This window comes from Pogonomyrmex barbatus, unplaced genomic scaffold (genome assembly GCF_055798465.1).
Source record: "Pogonomyrmex barbatus isolate J1 unplaced genomic scaffold, ASM5579846v1 scaffold3, whole genome shotgun sequence".
In the NCBI taxonomy this organism is placed as follows: domain Eukaryota; kingdom Metazoa; phylum Arthropoda; class Insecta; order Hymenoptera; family Formicidae; genus Pogonomyrmex; species Pogonomyrmex barbatus.
Window position 1 is genome coordinate 14,349,344 of NW_028297127.1, and position 16,023 is coordinate 14,365,366.

The following is a 16,023-nucleotide window of genomic DNA, read 5'->3' on the forward strand; positions in this document are numbered from 1 at the left end:
TCACAAATAGTTTGTCTGCTTTAAAAAAATATAGAATATAGTTAATAACACAGCATGATTATCTTAAAATTAAAAAAAGAATACAAGTCAAGTCAGAGATATCAAGTCAAGTGTCATCAACATCTGTACTTTATATATATATATATATATATATATATATATATATATATATTAAAATTGTAGTGTTATTTACTTTGAAATCAATGTATCAATCAAATAATTACCATTAAGAAAATTAATAGATTGAACTTTACCCTAAATAATAGCATAAAAGTATCTATAATAATTTTTAACCTTCTATAAAAAAAACTTTGGTTTTAAGGTAATAACGTAAGAATAGTCATCCATATGCTTTAATTTATGACATGCTATATTGCATACATACAACTCATAAATAAACGATTTTACATCCATAGTTCTTACGATGATCCAAACACTTTAAATCTTTTATTTATAAAGTCCTCTGTACATAATCTATAATATACGAATTTTATAAGATAAATTTTTACTTATAATTTTATATGCCTCGTATTTTAATATTTTGCATACGTATTTTGAATCTTCAAACGTTTTAGCTTACTTTAAACAATTTACAAAATTCTATTTATAATTTCATATTGTATTTCATATACGAAAAAAATATTTAAAGACACAGAATACAAATCCAACACACACATACACATAAAATATATCATATCAGAATACGCAACATCTATATATATATATATATATATATATATATATATATATATATATCACATATAAAATATATACAAAATAAAATTATAAAACAGAATTCTATTCTGAATTCTGATGTGAATTATAGCTCGTCTAAAACAGATTTATGGTGCTTTTAAGTTTTCCGACACCTTGTATAGGCAAACTAATACCAGATAAATTTATTTTTCCTCTTGCGAAATCGCTATAGTGCGTATAGCGAGTATATGCAACACGCTGACTACGTATGAACGAGGAAATCCGTTCCAATCGCCGCGGAACGTTTTTTCCATTGCCTTTCGGGGAAAGACCAAGTCAGCAGATATGCTGACGTTCGCGGCGGGATCGTAGAAAGGAGGATCTGCAGTTTCTAACGAGACGTGTAGGTGCGGTAGTAGCGCTCAGCACGTGAGACGCTCGCGCGGTGAAACTTGTCGCAAACGTGTGCTGTTACCCTTACGTAAGTATGATTTCAAGTAATTATATTAATTTTTGTCAACCAATCCACTTGCAACTGTTGCCTGAACTCAACTTGCAGTTTATGCTTAGAGTGTTCCAGCTTCTTCCGTCGTAAACTTCGTCCGTGTGTTTCACGAATAGAATATTAGGAAAAAGCTTTTCATGCAAATTCGAGCTTCATCAAATAGTGATAACAAAACCCGAGAGGGATATTTCTATTGTGTGCCAACTACTTTTTCATTCTAGCTACTTACTTTCTAATTAAATCGTTATGACGAAATACATTAATATGCGCCATTTAAAAGCTTCATAATACCAAAAATATATTATATCACTATCACGCGGAAATGATTCTTCGTTAATTATTAGGAATTTTTATATTGTATGTCGATTTCGAAATCTTATATTAACACTCATAATGAATATCTTTTGTTGAATTTTTTAATATAACGGATTATTCAAGACATTACGACTGCTAAGAGCATTTAATTCAATTTGTGGAAATTATTTACAATAAAATTTCTAATGATACAATTTGTCATATGTAATTTCCAACTATTCTTTTTTCTACATTTACTAAGAATAATTAATAATTTCTTCTATATCAATAAAATATTGCACGTGTTACTTAATAAATTAACCATTAAACGTGTGAACCAAAATTTGTCATAGTTTAATTTTTCATTTTTTTCGAAGGTATTCGAAATTTATTTTTATTCGGATCACTCTTCTTCTTTCTTCCTTGTTATTTGCCTATTAATATCCAATTTTTAAAAAATATAGGAAAAATCGAAAACTACTTTATATGAAAAATGATTTTACTTCAAAATCATCAATTAAAAATTTCTAAATTCATCTACCCATCTACACATTATGCAAAATTTTAATAAAATTTTGCATAATGTGTAGATGAGTAGACTAGTCAGAATTTGTGAATTGGCGAGATTTGTTTGTCATTGTCCCAGATTGCTGGGTGTTTCGCCTATATGCAGCTTGGAATTGCAAAAACAGCGGAGTATACACGCATAGGAGATATTATAGAGGCGAAAGTTGATTCTAGGAATTGGGTACATCAAAAAATGTTTTAAAAAAACATATAATATATGCAATTAAATATAGTATATGCAATTAAAGCAAATAAATTAATATTATTATATACTTTGCTCCATTTTCTTGTTGATTTTTTAAAAATCATTTAAATGGTATTAAAAAAAAATTTTAAGAGATTGTGTATGGTACCTTTTCTTTATCCCTACTTCATTGCGTTCACCATCGAATTCACTACGCATGCGCAAATTCAGCTCGTGAGAAGATCAGATTGACTGTTTGGGATTCATGCCAATTCATGAGCAAAAACAGATTTTTGTTTCTGTGTTAGAGCTCGAGACGAGCTTCCAACTTTGCTTTTAACAGAATTGGTATTAATTCGATGAGAGAAATTGATTAGACATGTTCCAAAGTTTGTAGAGTGAAGACATTTATGATTTCGTGGATATAATGTATAAAGCATTGAGTCAGATGATAACCTAAACGCATTGAACATGACGTGAATATTTATAAAATATCATGTAAATATTTTAAGTCCATTAAATAACTGGCAGGAAGAATATTAGCAATATGTCTATGAATTGACAAATTGCTCAGAATATTGCATTAAATTCAGTATCATCTACGTCCGCACTAGCTTGTTTTGCTAACAGTTTGTCATCAATTTGTATTAAACTTACGTAACAAGTGTATCAAAATCTATTCGATACCTGCCTTCACGATCATATTCTGTTAACAAACTTTAATCAATATTCTGCCAATATAACTGACAATATTTATGATATATAACGAGTTAATGAATGTAGAAGTCAGACTCGTAAAGAACTTCTGAGGAGCTACTAATAATAATTCAAATAATAAATTGTAATAAAAATAATATCTGGCGAATGACCTTATTATATAAACACCTTCCTTGTTATCAATCGAAAAGCATAAATTTTAAATGTCTTATTGATATGCCAATTCTTATTTAAAATCTGTAATGTGTAGAAAATTTGTACTAGATACTTTGCAAAACCTATTTTCAATATATTTTCGATATATTTAGCTATCTAGAGATGTTCAAAATTATATATCTATAACATAAATTTGTATTTTATAAGTTATTTCATTTCCTCTGATTTATCATTGTATTCTATCCCTTTACCTTTGCCACCTTTATAATCTGTTTATAATGATTAATAATTCAAGTATTAGACATATATACACAAGTGTTAGATATAACTAAGTATCATATCTAAGTATCATAAATTAAAATTGATATAAACCGTTTTTTTATAATAAAATATATGCAAATAAAAATTATTAATTCATATTCCAAGATCAATTATCATATTATATATAAGTAATTTTTTTCAAGCAGGAAAAAATTAGACTACAGAGAATTTTCCTACATAAATTTTCTACATATTAAAATCTGCTCAATTTTTCCAATAAAATTATAAAATACTCATCATTATAAACAAAGTAAATTATTATAAAAGTTCTTGCTGATAAATACTTTTAAGATATTTTATTGTTAAATATTATCTTTTCTAAAATATATAAGCAGATAGAATTAGAGATTGCTTGTATAAAATTTCTTTTATGATTTTAAATTAAAAACAACTTGATATTTGCTCTTCTGTTAGAATTAGTTATCTCAATTCTTTATGATTGTTCAACATGATATATATGAATTATATTTTTTCTTATCATTTTGCTATAACTTATTAACTTTTTTATATAGAAAGTAAAATTATGGATAAGCCATGGCTTATTCTTTATCTGCTAATAGCGTGTGCACATCTATCATATCAGGTAAGCATAAAATACATTTATTTTACTATGACACATTTTTAATATATTAAATTTTCTTTGAAGTATTCTATTTTCTCTAAATTTTGTAAGTTGTATGTACATATGTTTTATTATTAACAGAAATCAACAGTAGATTCACCAACGTACACAGCAGCTGTGGTAGAATATCCTCCAATATATTTTCTAAACGACGTCCGAACTTTAAAACTAAACACTGAAGCATATATCAGATATATTAAAATAGCTAGCTTAAATGTAAGAGTTTTAAAAAAGGATCTTATATATCATAATTAGATATCACAGTTTATTTTATTAGATTATCTTATGAATTTATATATTGTTGTGTGTTATGCGTGTTCTATGTTAAACATTGTTATTTAAAACATGTTATCTGAACACTTTTTCAGAATACTGATATAATCGTTTTTCCTGAAGATGGCTTGACAACAGTTTATTTGCCGGAAAGAGAAAAAATGGGGGATTGGACAACTATTATTCCTAGTGCCTCATTTAATTATACACCTTGTATTCAAGATACTATTAAAGTTAGTGAAGTATGTATCTGAACATATACTATCTATACAACTTTTTACTATAAAAAACTAATGACAATAGAAATAATTTTACCTTGTTTAAAACAAGAAATTACAATCCTCTCTCCTCAAAAAGGCTGCATTTTTAAATAAATATTTTTAATACTTTCTGAAGTTATATATTTTAAATTATCTAAAAAAAAATTTCAAATCCACAGACATTGAAAAACATATCATGTGCTGCAAGGAATAATGAAATCTATGTGGTAATCAATATCGCTGAGAAAGTTCCTTGCACTGATGTCTCTTGCCCGAAAGATAAAGTGTTGTATTATAACAGCAACGTCGTATTTGATCGCACCGGAAAAATTATTGCTAGGTATCTAGTATTTCGTTATTGTTGCAAAATGTATTTAACAATAATATACATATATATATATATACGTCTAATTAAAATAAAATAGGTATCGTAAAACAAATCTTTTTATGGAACGACAATTTAATGTGACAGCAGTACCGGAGATAGTAACTTTCGATACTGATTTTGGAGTAAAATTTGGGACTTTCATATGCTTTGATATATTATTCCGCGAACCCGCTTTGCAATTAACAAGACTTTATCAAATTACTGATTTTGTATATCCCGCATCATGGTTCTCTGAGGTACCATTCTTAACAGGTAAATAAAATGTTTAGAAATACATAAACTATTACTGCCTTTCAAAATTTCAAGGTATATACATTATATGATGATATTAATATGTACATGTAAAAAACGTAACAAATATATAATATGATGTTAATATTAATTATTCTAGCTGTACAAACTCAAGCAGGATGGTCATTTGCTGAAGATGTAAATCTTTTAGCTTCGGGTTATAACAGACCTGCTGCTGGCAGCACAGGCAGTGGAATTTACTTAGGTGAGATAAAATTACATTTTCCATATTAGTTGCAATTAAAGCCTTCTTCTATGCAAATATGTATATGAGATAATATTTCATACAGGTCGTAAAGGAATCGCTAAGGCAATATTTTCTAAAACTACACATGAGGAAATATTAATATCTGAAGTACCTAAAATAAAAGGAGAAACTAAACATCATAAAAACCATCATGACCATTCGAACGATCAAGATCAGAAAGTTTGGCCGTACTTTCATGGGCAGGAACAGATATATGATAAACCACGAAAGAAGCGGCAAGATAATATAATGGCAGTTGATGATACAATATTCTTGTTACACGAAGATATTCAAGTCTATCAAACACTTTCTTTGAAAGGAAATGCCACGGAAACCGTCTGTCAAAATGACTTCTGTTGCGAGTTCGAAGTAAAAATTGCAAAAATAGATCCAAGTACAAAATATCGTTTAGCGGTTTTCAATGATATTCGTCATCATGTTGCCGCTGAAGCTGCTTTACACGCATGTGGCATAATCCAATGCTCGAACGATTCAATCTCGTCGTGTGTTTCTGTGCAAAAATCGGAAACGGTATTTAATAATATTGAAATTACGGCAACTATCCATGATTACAAAAACCATTTAATCATGCCGTCTACACTAAATACTGATATATTTCCGCTGAAAGATTGGACATTCAACCAGCACATTCACAACGATCACGTACATATTAGCATGTCTTTAAATAATAATAATACGAAAAACTTAGTAACATTTGGAATATTTTCAAGGAACTTTAATACGAATAATGCAAATAGATCCTTCTATAGCATTAATTGTTTCATATTATTCGTTAGTCTCATATTACCAAAGTTCTAAGTTTTATATATATATATATATATATATATATATATATATATATGTGTATGTACGTATATATGTAACGCGCCTATATTTTTATTTATCATTATATTTTGTAAACAGATTTTTATATGGCATAATTTTTAGAGATCTATAATTTTGTTAACGATTCTGGAATAATTAGTTATTTAAATTTTTTGTTAAATTTTTTTTCTCATTTAGATTTCATTTTCTCTCTTTAATTGAAAATTACTTACAGTAAAATTATAATCATCAATTTTTTTATCGGTTTACACAACTTATGGCATACGAATATGAAATATAAATGACATTTTAACGTTTTTAGTATTATACAATTCTATATATAATAATATAGAATTCTATAGATAATATTATATATAATAACATTTACGATTAATATTTTATTTTTGATAAAATTATATACAAATATACATTATAGAATTCTATAATACTTAAGCAAAGTGTCACTATTTTAATGTTTATTTTATTAAACTATTATTATTATACCAAATGTGATCTGTCTGTGAAATTGACAATTGAAAAAATTTTTGCGAAACTTCAGATGTATATGCCAACATGATAAATAATTATAGTGACATTTTAATGTACTCAAATATATATTTTATTTTTAATAATAAAATATTTCTTTTATGAAGACACATTTTTTTATATTTCTCGAGAAAGATGACAAATCCTGCCTTTCATCTTTGTCACAATTATATTTAGTAATTATAATTATTTGAAAAATAGATTTTGTGCGTACTTTATCTTGGAAAAATTTTAAAATCTATATTTAATTACACAAATAATAATATTTAAAAAGAAATTTATATAAAAGATGCATTATGATATTCTGCGGTATTTATATTTTATTCTATATATTTATTAGGCAATATCATATTCCTTGAACGACGTTTAATCATCTATAATTATTTATCGTATTTGTAATTTCTACATTTAGTTTACTAATCGATCAATAATATAAGTAGCAAGATGTCGTCAATATAACGTTAATTTTAAGTCATAAATATTACCAAACTCACGTCATAAAAGACATCAAAAAGGAAATCATAATGATGTCTATAAGTCACAGACCGATGACGTGATACTTATAACGACAAAATTACGATTGCATTCTGATATTGACTGCTAGTACTGAAAATCTAATATATGTGACATAAAATACTCTTACAAAAAATAAGTGAAAAAAAAAAATGAAAAAAAATGAGAGAAAGTGATGAAACATTTTTTATTTCGTATCATCATATGTTTCTGAAACCGATCACCCATCCACTTGGTTCTGCTCGATGCTACTCAACCTCGATGTTGGGATGAAATCTACTACTGAAATGACCAAATAAATAATTACAGGATCCCTCCTTAAGATATGATAGATCTAGTTAATAAATGTTACTATATTGTATAAATAGTTATTTTAAAATCTCGATTGCATATGTGATAATTTAATTACATATATAGAGCCGTAAACCTATGTTTAATAAGAATCATCATTCTTATGAAAATGTTTATAAATTATTGCATATATTTTATTTATTATGTGGGAGCTAGATGGGAAAAACTATGTGGGAACTAGATTGGAAAAACTATGTGGGAAGAAGATGGGAAAAACTATGTGGGAAGAAGATGGGAAAAACTATGTGGGAACTAGATGGGAAAAACTATGTGGGAAGAAGATGGGAAAAACTATGTGGGAAGTATATGGGGAAAATTATGTGGGAAGTATATGGGAAGAACTATGCAGGAGGTATATAGGGAAAATTATGGGAAGTATATGGGAAAAACAATGTAGGAAGTATATGAGAAAAACTACGTGGGAAGAATAACCTGTGTGAAGGTAGCCCCCCAACATTGAAAAACATAAAGTTTCTATAGCTCATTCGATTGCTTATCGTTTGCACGTGTATGCACATTTCGAATTTTCGTTTGCACACTTCTAGTTAAGAAGTTATTAACAAACAAAGTCTTGGGGAGCGGCAGTTCTACATAAAAAAATTCGTTTTCAGGATGAATTCCGAAGATACGCGATTCAAGTTCGATAGATGAGGTGAAAACAAAAATATTGTGTTTAAATGATATCAATCGAAAAATTGTGGCGTTTTCATTCATATTCGGTTCTTGTTTATTTCTCATAAATCTATTGCATGTTTTCGCTCATCTTTAATATCTGTATCTGAACGTTATATCTTGTATTAACTGAAAAAATTCGAACTCGCTCGTTTCTGAAACTTTAATTGTTAATAACTTTTTAACTAGAGGTGTGCAAACGAAAAATCGACCTGTTTGGCAATGTGCAAACGAATATCTATCAATGGAGCTATTTTTTATTTAATTTACTCATAGTTGGGGGGCTAGTGTGAAGATGGCCCCCCGAAATTTGTTTTGTTAATAACTTTTTTACTAGAAGTATGCAAACGAAAATTTGAAATGTGTATATATTTGCAAACAGTGAGCAATCGAATGAGCTATAGAAACTTTATGTTTTTCAATGTTGGGGGGCTATCTTCACACAGGTCCTGCCGACCTTTAAAAAGAATTTTATGAAATTGTATAGTATCTTTTCTTTATCCCTAGTTCATCGAGTTCATCCCGAATTCATCACGCATGCGCAAATCCTAACTTGCCCGGGATCACCGAAGGTGTGATTCACTTGCTGCCACATATGTTTCAAAACATTTTTTGATTGGTCAATTCAAAAAACTTTTTCTTCTAATTGGTTAATCACATGTTTTAAAACATTTGTAGCAGCACTCTGAATTGACTGTTTACAACTATACCAAAGCTGCACGCTATTAGCACTATCACATTATTTCATCTTTATTACTCTGTAAATTAAGGATAGATTGATGCGATAGTTCTAATATCGCGCTCACCGAACTCAGTCCAAATCATATGCGGAAACACGTTTTTGTTTGTAATGCAGACGTGAACTTCGAACTTTGTCCTGAACGGAATTAGTAATACTTCGATAAGAGAAATTGATAACATATGTTCCAAAGTTTGTAATGTGAAAGTATTTATAGTTTCGTGAATATATTGTGTACAGCTTTGAGGCAGATATTAATCGAACGCAGGTAATAATCGAAATGCATTGAACATAACGTGAGTATTCATAAAATATACAAATATTTTAACCTCTTAGTTTCGGTCCACAATAAGTATTTAATCTTTAAGCCGTAAGAATCTAATCAATCATAATCGATTATTCTTTTCATTATTCTTTTCATTATTCGATTATAATTGGTCAATTTCTTACTTCTTAAAGCTTAAATCATCTATTGTGGGCCGACACTTAAATAAGTAGCAAGCAAAATATTAGCAATATATCTATAGATTGGCAGCAGGTTGGTCAGAATAAATTCAATATTATTTTCACATTAGCTTGATTTCCTGCCACTTTGCATTAAACTTATGTAACAAATGTATCAAAATCTGCCCAATTCCTGTCTTCACAGTATTATTTTAATAACATTTAATATTTTGTCAATACTACTGACAATATTTGTGATATATAATGAGTTAATGCATGAGAGTAGAAATCAGACTCTGTAAATAAAGAAGAACTCCTACTCAAGAGCTAATAGTTAATAAATTGTAATAAGGACAATATCTGTCCAATAGCCTTACATAAATGTCTTTCTTGTTGCAGGTTAAGAGGCACAAATTTTATATGTCACAATATTGATTACGTTAAATCCTATTTCAAATCTATAATATGTCTACAAACAAAATATAAGATATCAGATACTTTGCAAAATCTATTCTCGATATGTCTATCTATCTAGAGATCAAAATTACATATCTATAACATAAATTTATATTTTATAAGTTTTTCATTACCTTTGGTTTATCATTATATTCTATCACTTTATTTTAGCAGCTTATTAATGTATTTTATGTATGTAATGTAACATATAATGTTATTAATCTGTTTATAGTAATTATTAATTCTAATATTAAATGTATATACAGCTGTTCTGTACCTAAATATCAAGATAAATTAAAGTTATAAATCATTTTTTATAATAAAGTATATAAGAAATTTTTAATTCAAATTCCAAGATCAATTATTTACATATTAAGTAATTTTTTCAAGTAGGAAAAAATTAAACTAAAGAGAATTTTCCTACATAAATTTCTTATGTATTAGAATCTGCTCAATCTGCCCAATAAAATTGTAAAATACTCTTTATTATAAACAAAATAAATTATTATAAATAATTGTTTTTGCTAATAAATACTTTTAAGATTTTATTGTTAAATATTTTCTTTTCTAAATATATAAGCAGATGTAATTAGGGATTGCTTGTATAAAATTTCCTTTATGTTTTTAAATTTAAAAAAAAAAGATATTTGTGCTTCTGTTCTGTTGCGCTTCTCTTGTTATCTCAATTCTTAATGATTGTTCAATATGATATATAAGTCATATTTTTTCTTATCACTTTACTATAACTTGTTTATTAACTTTTTTAAACAGAAAGGAAAATTCGTGGTTCATTCTTCAAATGGATAAATCGTGGTTCATTCTTCATCTTCTGGCAGCATGTGCACATCTATCATATCAGGTAATCATAAAATACATTTATTTTAATATGACACATTTTTAATATATTAAATTTTCTTTGAAGTAATCTATGTCCTCTAGATTCCATAATTTGTACATATATATTTTTATATTAATAGTTTTTTTATTAACAGAAATCAACAATAGATTCACCAACATACATAGCAGCTGTGGTAGAATATTCCCCAATATATTTAACAAACAGCGCCGAGACTTTGAAAGCAAATACAAAAGCGTACGTTAAATATATTAAAACAGCTAGTTTAAATGTAAGTATTTTTAAAAAAGAATAGTTATGTATCATACTTAAATTAATGTTATTAAAGATTATTTTATGAATTTGTATATCCTTGTCAATATGTTCTATATTACCTAAAGCATATTATCTGAATATATTTCAGAATACTGATATAATTGTTTTCCCTGAAGATGGCTTGACAACAATACATTTGCCAGAAAGACAACAAATGGAGGATTGGACAACTATTATTCCTAGCGCCTCATTCAATTATATACCTTGTATTCAAGACACTATTGAAGTTAGCGAAGTATGTATCTGAACATATACTATCTATACAACTTTTTACTATAAAAAACTAATGACAATAGAAATAATTTTACCTTGTTTAAAACAAAAAATTACAATCCTCTCTCCTCAAAAAGGTTGCATTTTTAAATAAATATTTTTAATACTTTCTGAAGTTATATATTTTAAATTATCTAAAAAAAAATTTCAAATCCACAGACATTGAAAAACATATCATGTGCTGCAAGGAATAATGAAATCTATGTGGTAATCAATATCGCTGAGAAAGTTCCTTGCACTGATGTCTCTTGCCCGAAAGATAAAGTGTTGTATTATAACAGTAATGTTGCATTTGATCGCACGGGAAAGATTATTGCTAGGTATCTAAAATTTTATTGTTGCAGAATGTATCTAATAATATTATACATATATGTCTAATCACAATGAATAGGTATCGTAAAACAAATCTTTTTACGGAACCACAATTTAATGTGACAGCAATACCAGAGATAGTGAGCTTTGATACTGATTTTGGAGTGACATTTGGAACTTTTATATGCTTTGATATATTATTCCGTGAACCTGCGTTACAATTGACAAGGGTTCATAACGTTACTGATTTTGTATATCCTACAGCATGGTTTTCTGAAGTACCATTCTTAACAGGTAAATAAAATATTAAGAAATGTGTAAAATGTTATTTCATTTTTTCAAAATTTCATCAAAATATATTTTAGAATGATATTAATATTAATTATTCTAGCTGTACAAACTCAAGCAGGATGGTCGTTTGCTGAAGATGTAAATCTTTTAGCTTCGGGTTATAACAGACCTGCTGGTGGCAATACAGGCAGTGGAATCTACTTAGGTGAGTAAAATTACATTTTAAATATCAGGGGCAATTAAAGTCTTCTGTATTGTAAATATGTGTGTAAAATAATTTAATTTCGTACAGGTCGTGAAGGAATTGCCAAGGCAGTATTTTCTAAAATTACACATAATGAAGTATTGATATCTGAAGTACCTAAAATAAAAGGAGAAACTAAACATTATAAAAAATATCACGACCATTCAAATGATCAAAATCAGAAAGATTGGTACTTCCTTGGGAAGGAACATATGCATGATGAATTACCGAAAAAACGACAAGACAATATTATAGTAGCTAATAGTGAAATAGTCTTCTTATACGATAATATTCAAGTTTTTCAAACGTTTCCTTTAGAAAGAAATGCCAAGGAAACCGTTTGTCAAAATGACTTCTGCTGCGAGTTCAAAGTAGAAATTGCGGAAATAGATCCAAATACAAAATATCGTTTAGCAGTTTTCAGTGGTACTCGTCGTTATGTTGTCGTTGATGCTAACATACGTGCATGTGGCGTAATTCAATGTTTGAATGATTCAATCTCGTCATGCGGTTCTGTACAAAAGTCGGAAACGGTGTTTAATAATATTGAAATTACAACAACTATTCACGATTACGAAAATCATTTAATCATGCCGTCTACACTAAATGCAGATATATTTCCGCTTAAAGATTGGACATTCGACGAGCATATTCAGGACAATGACGTACATGTTAACATATTCTTAAACAATAATACGAACAACTTAGTGACATTTGGAATATATATGAGAAACTTTAATAAGAACAATTCAAATAGGACATCCTTCTGTAGCATTAATTATTTCGTAATATTATTAGTTACTTTCATATTGTCAAAATTCTAAGTTATATATGTATATATGTAACACGCTTATATTTGTATCTATCATTATTTTTATATAGAGATTTTTGATGTGATATGCTTTTTATAAATTGCTTTTACTTCTTATCTACAAATTATTGGCGATTATTTATTGGCGATTTCGATATAATTTAGTTGTTTATCTTTGTTAAATTTTGTTTCACGCTTAGATCTCAGTTTCTTTCTTAAATAATTGAAAACTTACCTAAAATAACATTATAACCATTAATTTTTCTTATCAACTTGGGGCATTTACGTATGTAGATGTGAAATATACATAATTTTTTAATGTTACTTGTATATATAATATCGAATATATTATAAATGTTATTATATATTACATAAATACATATTATGTATATAAATATTTAATATTTTATTTTTGATGAAATTATATACAAACATATTATAGAATTATAGTAATTTTATAGTTTAAAATAAATTGTTGTTATTTGTTTATTGATCTATTATGCTTATATCAAATGTGATTTGTCTGTGAAATTGACAATTGACGTGCGAAAATGTGAGACTTTTGTGAAACTTCGGACACTAAAGACACATGTGTCAATGTGCCAAATAATTTATAACGGCATAATAACATACTCAGATATATTTCATTGTTAATAATAAAATGTTTCTTTTAAGAAGACACGTTTTTAATGTTTTTACGAATGGCGATAAATTCTGCCTTTCATCCTTGCTACAATTATACCCAATAAATTGTAAGTATTTATATGAAAATAAATTTTTTTATAATTTATCTTGGACAAAACTTTGAAATTTATGTATTTAATTACATAAGTAATCATATCGAAAAAGAAATTTGTAAACGATTCACAATGACACTGCAACATCAATTCATATTTTGCATACATATATATATATATATATATATTTGTCAAACAATATCGTATTCCTTGATTGAACGATCTTATTGTCTACGACTATTTATCATATTTGTAATTCATATTTATTATTCAGTTTACTAATCATATGATAAATTAATTATTGAACAACAACAAATGATGATAGAGATTGATTAATAACGAATGTAATTGAGAATGAACGACATGCTAATTTTATTTGATACTCATGGACAATAATTGTATATACATAATTATGTTTCCGCGTTATTCAGGTTCAAGTCATAAGAGATTGCGCAGATATGCTCATACTGATATACCAAAACCCAATTTTGATGAATATCGACAAAAATGTACCGAAGATCCCAATATATCCTACAGGAAAAATGTTGATGAACGAAGAGCTTTGAAATCCCTGGTCTCTTTTGGTAACAATTCAGAGAAATTTTTTTACAGCAATCATTATTTTTCGGTATTTTTATTATTAAAGCATGTCTTACGCGATGACGATAAAACATTTCTGTAGATTTTTTTTTTTAGCAGAATCAGATATATGTACAATTGAAACATTTTCAGTTGGTTGTGTTGCTGGATTATATGCCTTTAAGGCTCACTTATTACATTATGTACTCTTTATGTCACCCTCGCGAGACATCTTGGCGGAGGCTCAATTGGAAGTGAACTTAAGTAATATACCGGAAGGAAAAGTGTTAGTCGTCAAATGGCGCGGCAAACCTGTCTTTATCTATCATCGGTAAGAAAAGCAATATAGCAAATTAATAATTAGGAGAAAGCAGGATGAGATAAACATCGATGCTCATGCAACCATCATCATAAAATAAAAATAATAGTCGCTTAACCACTACTTGCAAAATAAAAATAATACATGGATATAAAATTTTCTTTAAATAACAATTTTCTTTTTTTACGCTTTTATAACTATAAAATAATAATATTTTGGATTGGATGAAATGCAGTTTTAACTTAAAGATTTTAGAAAAGTAAATTTCTGACATGAAAGTCCGCAGAGTTTTTTTTTTACATCGATAATAAACCGTTCGATCGCTGACGAACGATAATATTGCAGATCTCAATCGATCATCGAGCAGGAGAGAGCGGTGGCTCTGTCAGAGCTGCGCGATCCAGAAACAGACGATGCCAGAGCGAAAAGATCGCAATGGCTAATCGTGATGGGTATTTGCACACATTTGGGATGTGTGCCGATTCCGAATGCTGGCATCATACCGGGTGGTTTCTTCTGTCCGTGTCACGGCTCGCATTTCGACGCAGCCGGTCGCATACGGAAAGGTCCGGCGGCGACCAATTTAGAGATACCAGAATACGAATTCATAAATGACGATAATATTCTTATCGGATGACGTGTCCCTTCTGAATTGAAACGCGTATTAAATAATGAAATCATCTTGAAGAATATAATCTACGTGTTTGTGTAAAAATAAAATATGTTTCTGTCTTTCCACTTGAATTTCATGACGATTTTATAATAAAGCTTTGCGTCTTCGAATAATGTGTTAAAAAAGATTAAGAATTCTTCATTTCTACAATAAAAATAATCATAAGTTGTCATAACGTATAATTTTTTAAAATAGTATAATTTTTTAAATATTTTCAAAAATAATCCTCTCCTAAAATTATTAGATAACGCGATATTTAAAATATTTAAATGGCACACACAGCTCTTTCTCTTTTATTAAATCCTTTCAAAGATTTGCGAATCTTGTCTATTTTGAAGATGTGTATAATTTTAAGATAAAATACAATCATTTCGTATAATAAAACCAAATTCAACATTTTAAAATCATCTTAAGTTCAATTTTACATGATCTTAAAATTCTTCTTTCCAACTTATAAAATGACACAGTATTTTGAGATTATACTAGAAATTGAATATACTTTCCTTGAAACTCCACCATACCTTTTGCGCATGCGTAAAAAATATG

General features: G+C 28.0%; 3 protein-coding genes across 8 annotated transcripts; all 3 read left to right on the top strand.

Moving 5' to 3' along the window:
• Window positions 1-927: 927 nt before the first annotated feature.
• On the top strand, window positions 928-10,925 carry LOC148936098 (vanin-like protein 1). 3 transcript variants are annotated; one of them, XM_089079787.1, is made up of 10 exons: window positions 928-1,177; window positions 2,142-2,744; window positions 3,953-4,023; window positions 4,144-4,278; window positions 4,431-4,577; window positions 4,775-4,935; window positions 5,021-5,235; window positions 5,375-5,479; window positions 5,565-9,463; window positions 10,011-10,925. In XM_089079787.1, exons 3-9 carry the CDS (start codon window positions 3,964-3,966, stop codon window positions 6,338-6,340), a joined length of 1,599 nt encoding a protein of 532 aa, XP_088935913.1. In that variant the 5' UTR covers window positions 928-1,177; window positions 2,142-2,744; window positions 3,953-3,963; the 3' UTR covers window positions 6,341-9,463; window positions 10,011-10,925. The 3 variants fall into 3 exon arrangements, with proteins under 3 accessions (XP_088935913.1, XP_088935916.1, XP_088935912.1); XM_089079790.1 differs by having other exon boundaries at window positions 2,142-2,594; XM_089079786.1 differs by lacking the exon at window positions 2,142-2,744 and having other exon boundaries at window positions 930-1,177.
• LOC105431321 (vanin-like protein 1) lies at window positions 9,295-13,846 on the top strand. Of its 4 annotated transcripts, none has more exons than XM_025219308.2 (8): window positions 9,295-9,435; window positions 10,839-10,926; window positions 11,060-11,194; window positions 11,327-11,473; window positions 11,671-11,831; window positions 11,903-12,117; window positions 12,215-12,319; window positions 12,407-13,846. In XM_025219308.2, exons 2-8 carry the CDS (start codon window positions 10,867-10,869, stop codon window positions 13,180-13,182), a joined length of 1,599 nt encoding a protein of 532 aa, XP_025075093.2. In that variant the 5' UTR covers window positions 9,295-9,435; window positions 10,839-10,866; the 3' UTR covers window positions 13,183-13,846. The 4 variants fall into 4 exon arrangements, with proteins under 4 accessions (XP_025075093.2, XP_025075092.2, XP_088935910.1 ...); XM_025219307.2 differs by having other exon boundaries at window positions 9,324-9,463; XM_089079784.1 differs by lacking the exon at window positions 9,295-9,435 and adding an exon at window positions 9,493-9,705.
• Window positions 13,783-15,652, top strand: LOC105431280 (cytochrome b-c1 complex subunit Rieske, mitochondrial). Its single transcript, XM_011645373.3, has 4 exons — window positions 13,783-13,921; window positions 14,338-14,490; window positions 14,639-14,816; window positions 15,150-15,652. Exons 1-4 carry the CDS (start codon window positions 13,831-13,833, stop codon window positions 15,439-15,441), a joined length of 714 nt encoding a protein of 237 aa, XP_011643675.3. The 5' UTR covers window positions 13,783-13,830; the 3' UTR covers window positions 15,442-15,652.
• Window positions 15,653-16,023: the final 371 nt, after the last annotated feature.

Bases quoted from the DNA above. Each gene is read 5' to 3' on its own strand.
- LOC148936098 (XM_089079787.1), top strand. From the start codon at position 3,964: ATGGATAAGCCATGGCTTATTCTTTATCTGCTAATAGCGTGTGCACAT. The intron at 4,578-4,774 runs GTATGTATCTGA...TCAAATCCACAG, and splicing joins ATACTATTAAAGTTAGTGAA to ACATTGAAAAACATATCATG. The intron at 4,936-5,020 runs GTATCTAGTATT...AAAATAAAATAG, and splicing joins ACCGGAAAAATTATTGCTAG to GTATCGTAAAACAAATCTTT.
- LOC105431321 (XM_025219308.2), top strand. From the start codon at position 10,867: ATGGATAAATCGTGGTTCATTCTTCATCTTCTGGCAGCATGTGCACAT. The intron at 11,474-11,670 runs GTATGTATCTGA...TCAAATCCACAG, and splicing joins ACACTATTGAAGTTAGCGAA to ACATTGAAAAACATATCATG. The intron at 12,118-12,214 runs GTAAATAAAATA...TAATTATTCTAG, and splicing joins TGAAGTACCATTCTTAACAG to CTGTACAAACTCAAGCAGGA.
- LOC105431280 (XM_011645373.3), top strand. From the start codon at position 13,831: ATGTTTCTTTTAAGAAGACACGTTTTTAATGTTTTTACGAATGGCGAT. The intron at 14,491-14,638 runs GTAACAATTCAG...AAACATTTTCAG, and splicing joins GAAATCCCTGGTCTCTTTTG to TTGGTTGTGTTGCTGGATTA. The intron at 14,817-15,149 runs GTAAGAAAAGCA...ATAATATTGCAG, and splicing joins CCTGTCTTTATCTATCATCG to ATCTCAATCGATCATCGAGC.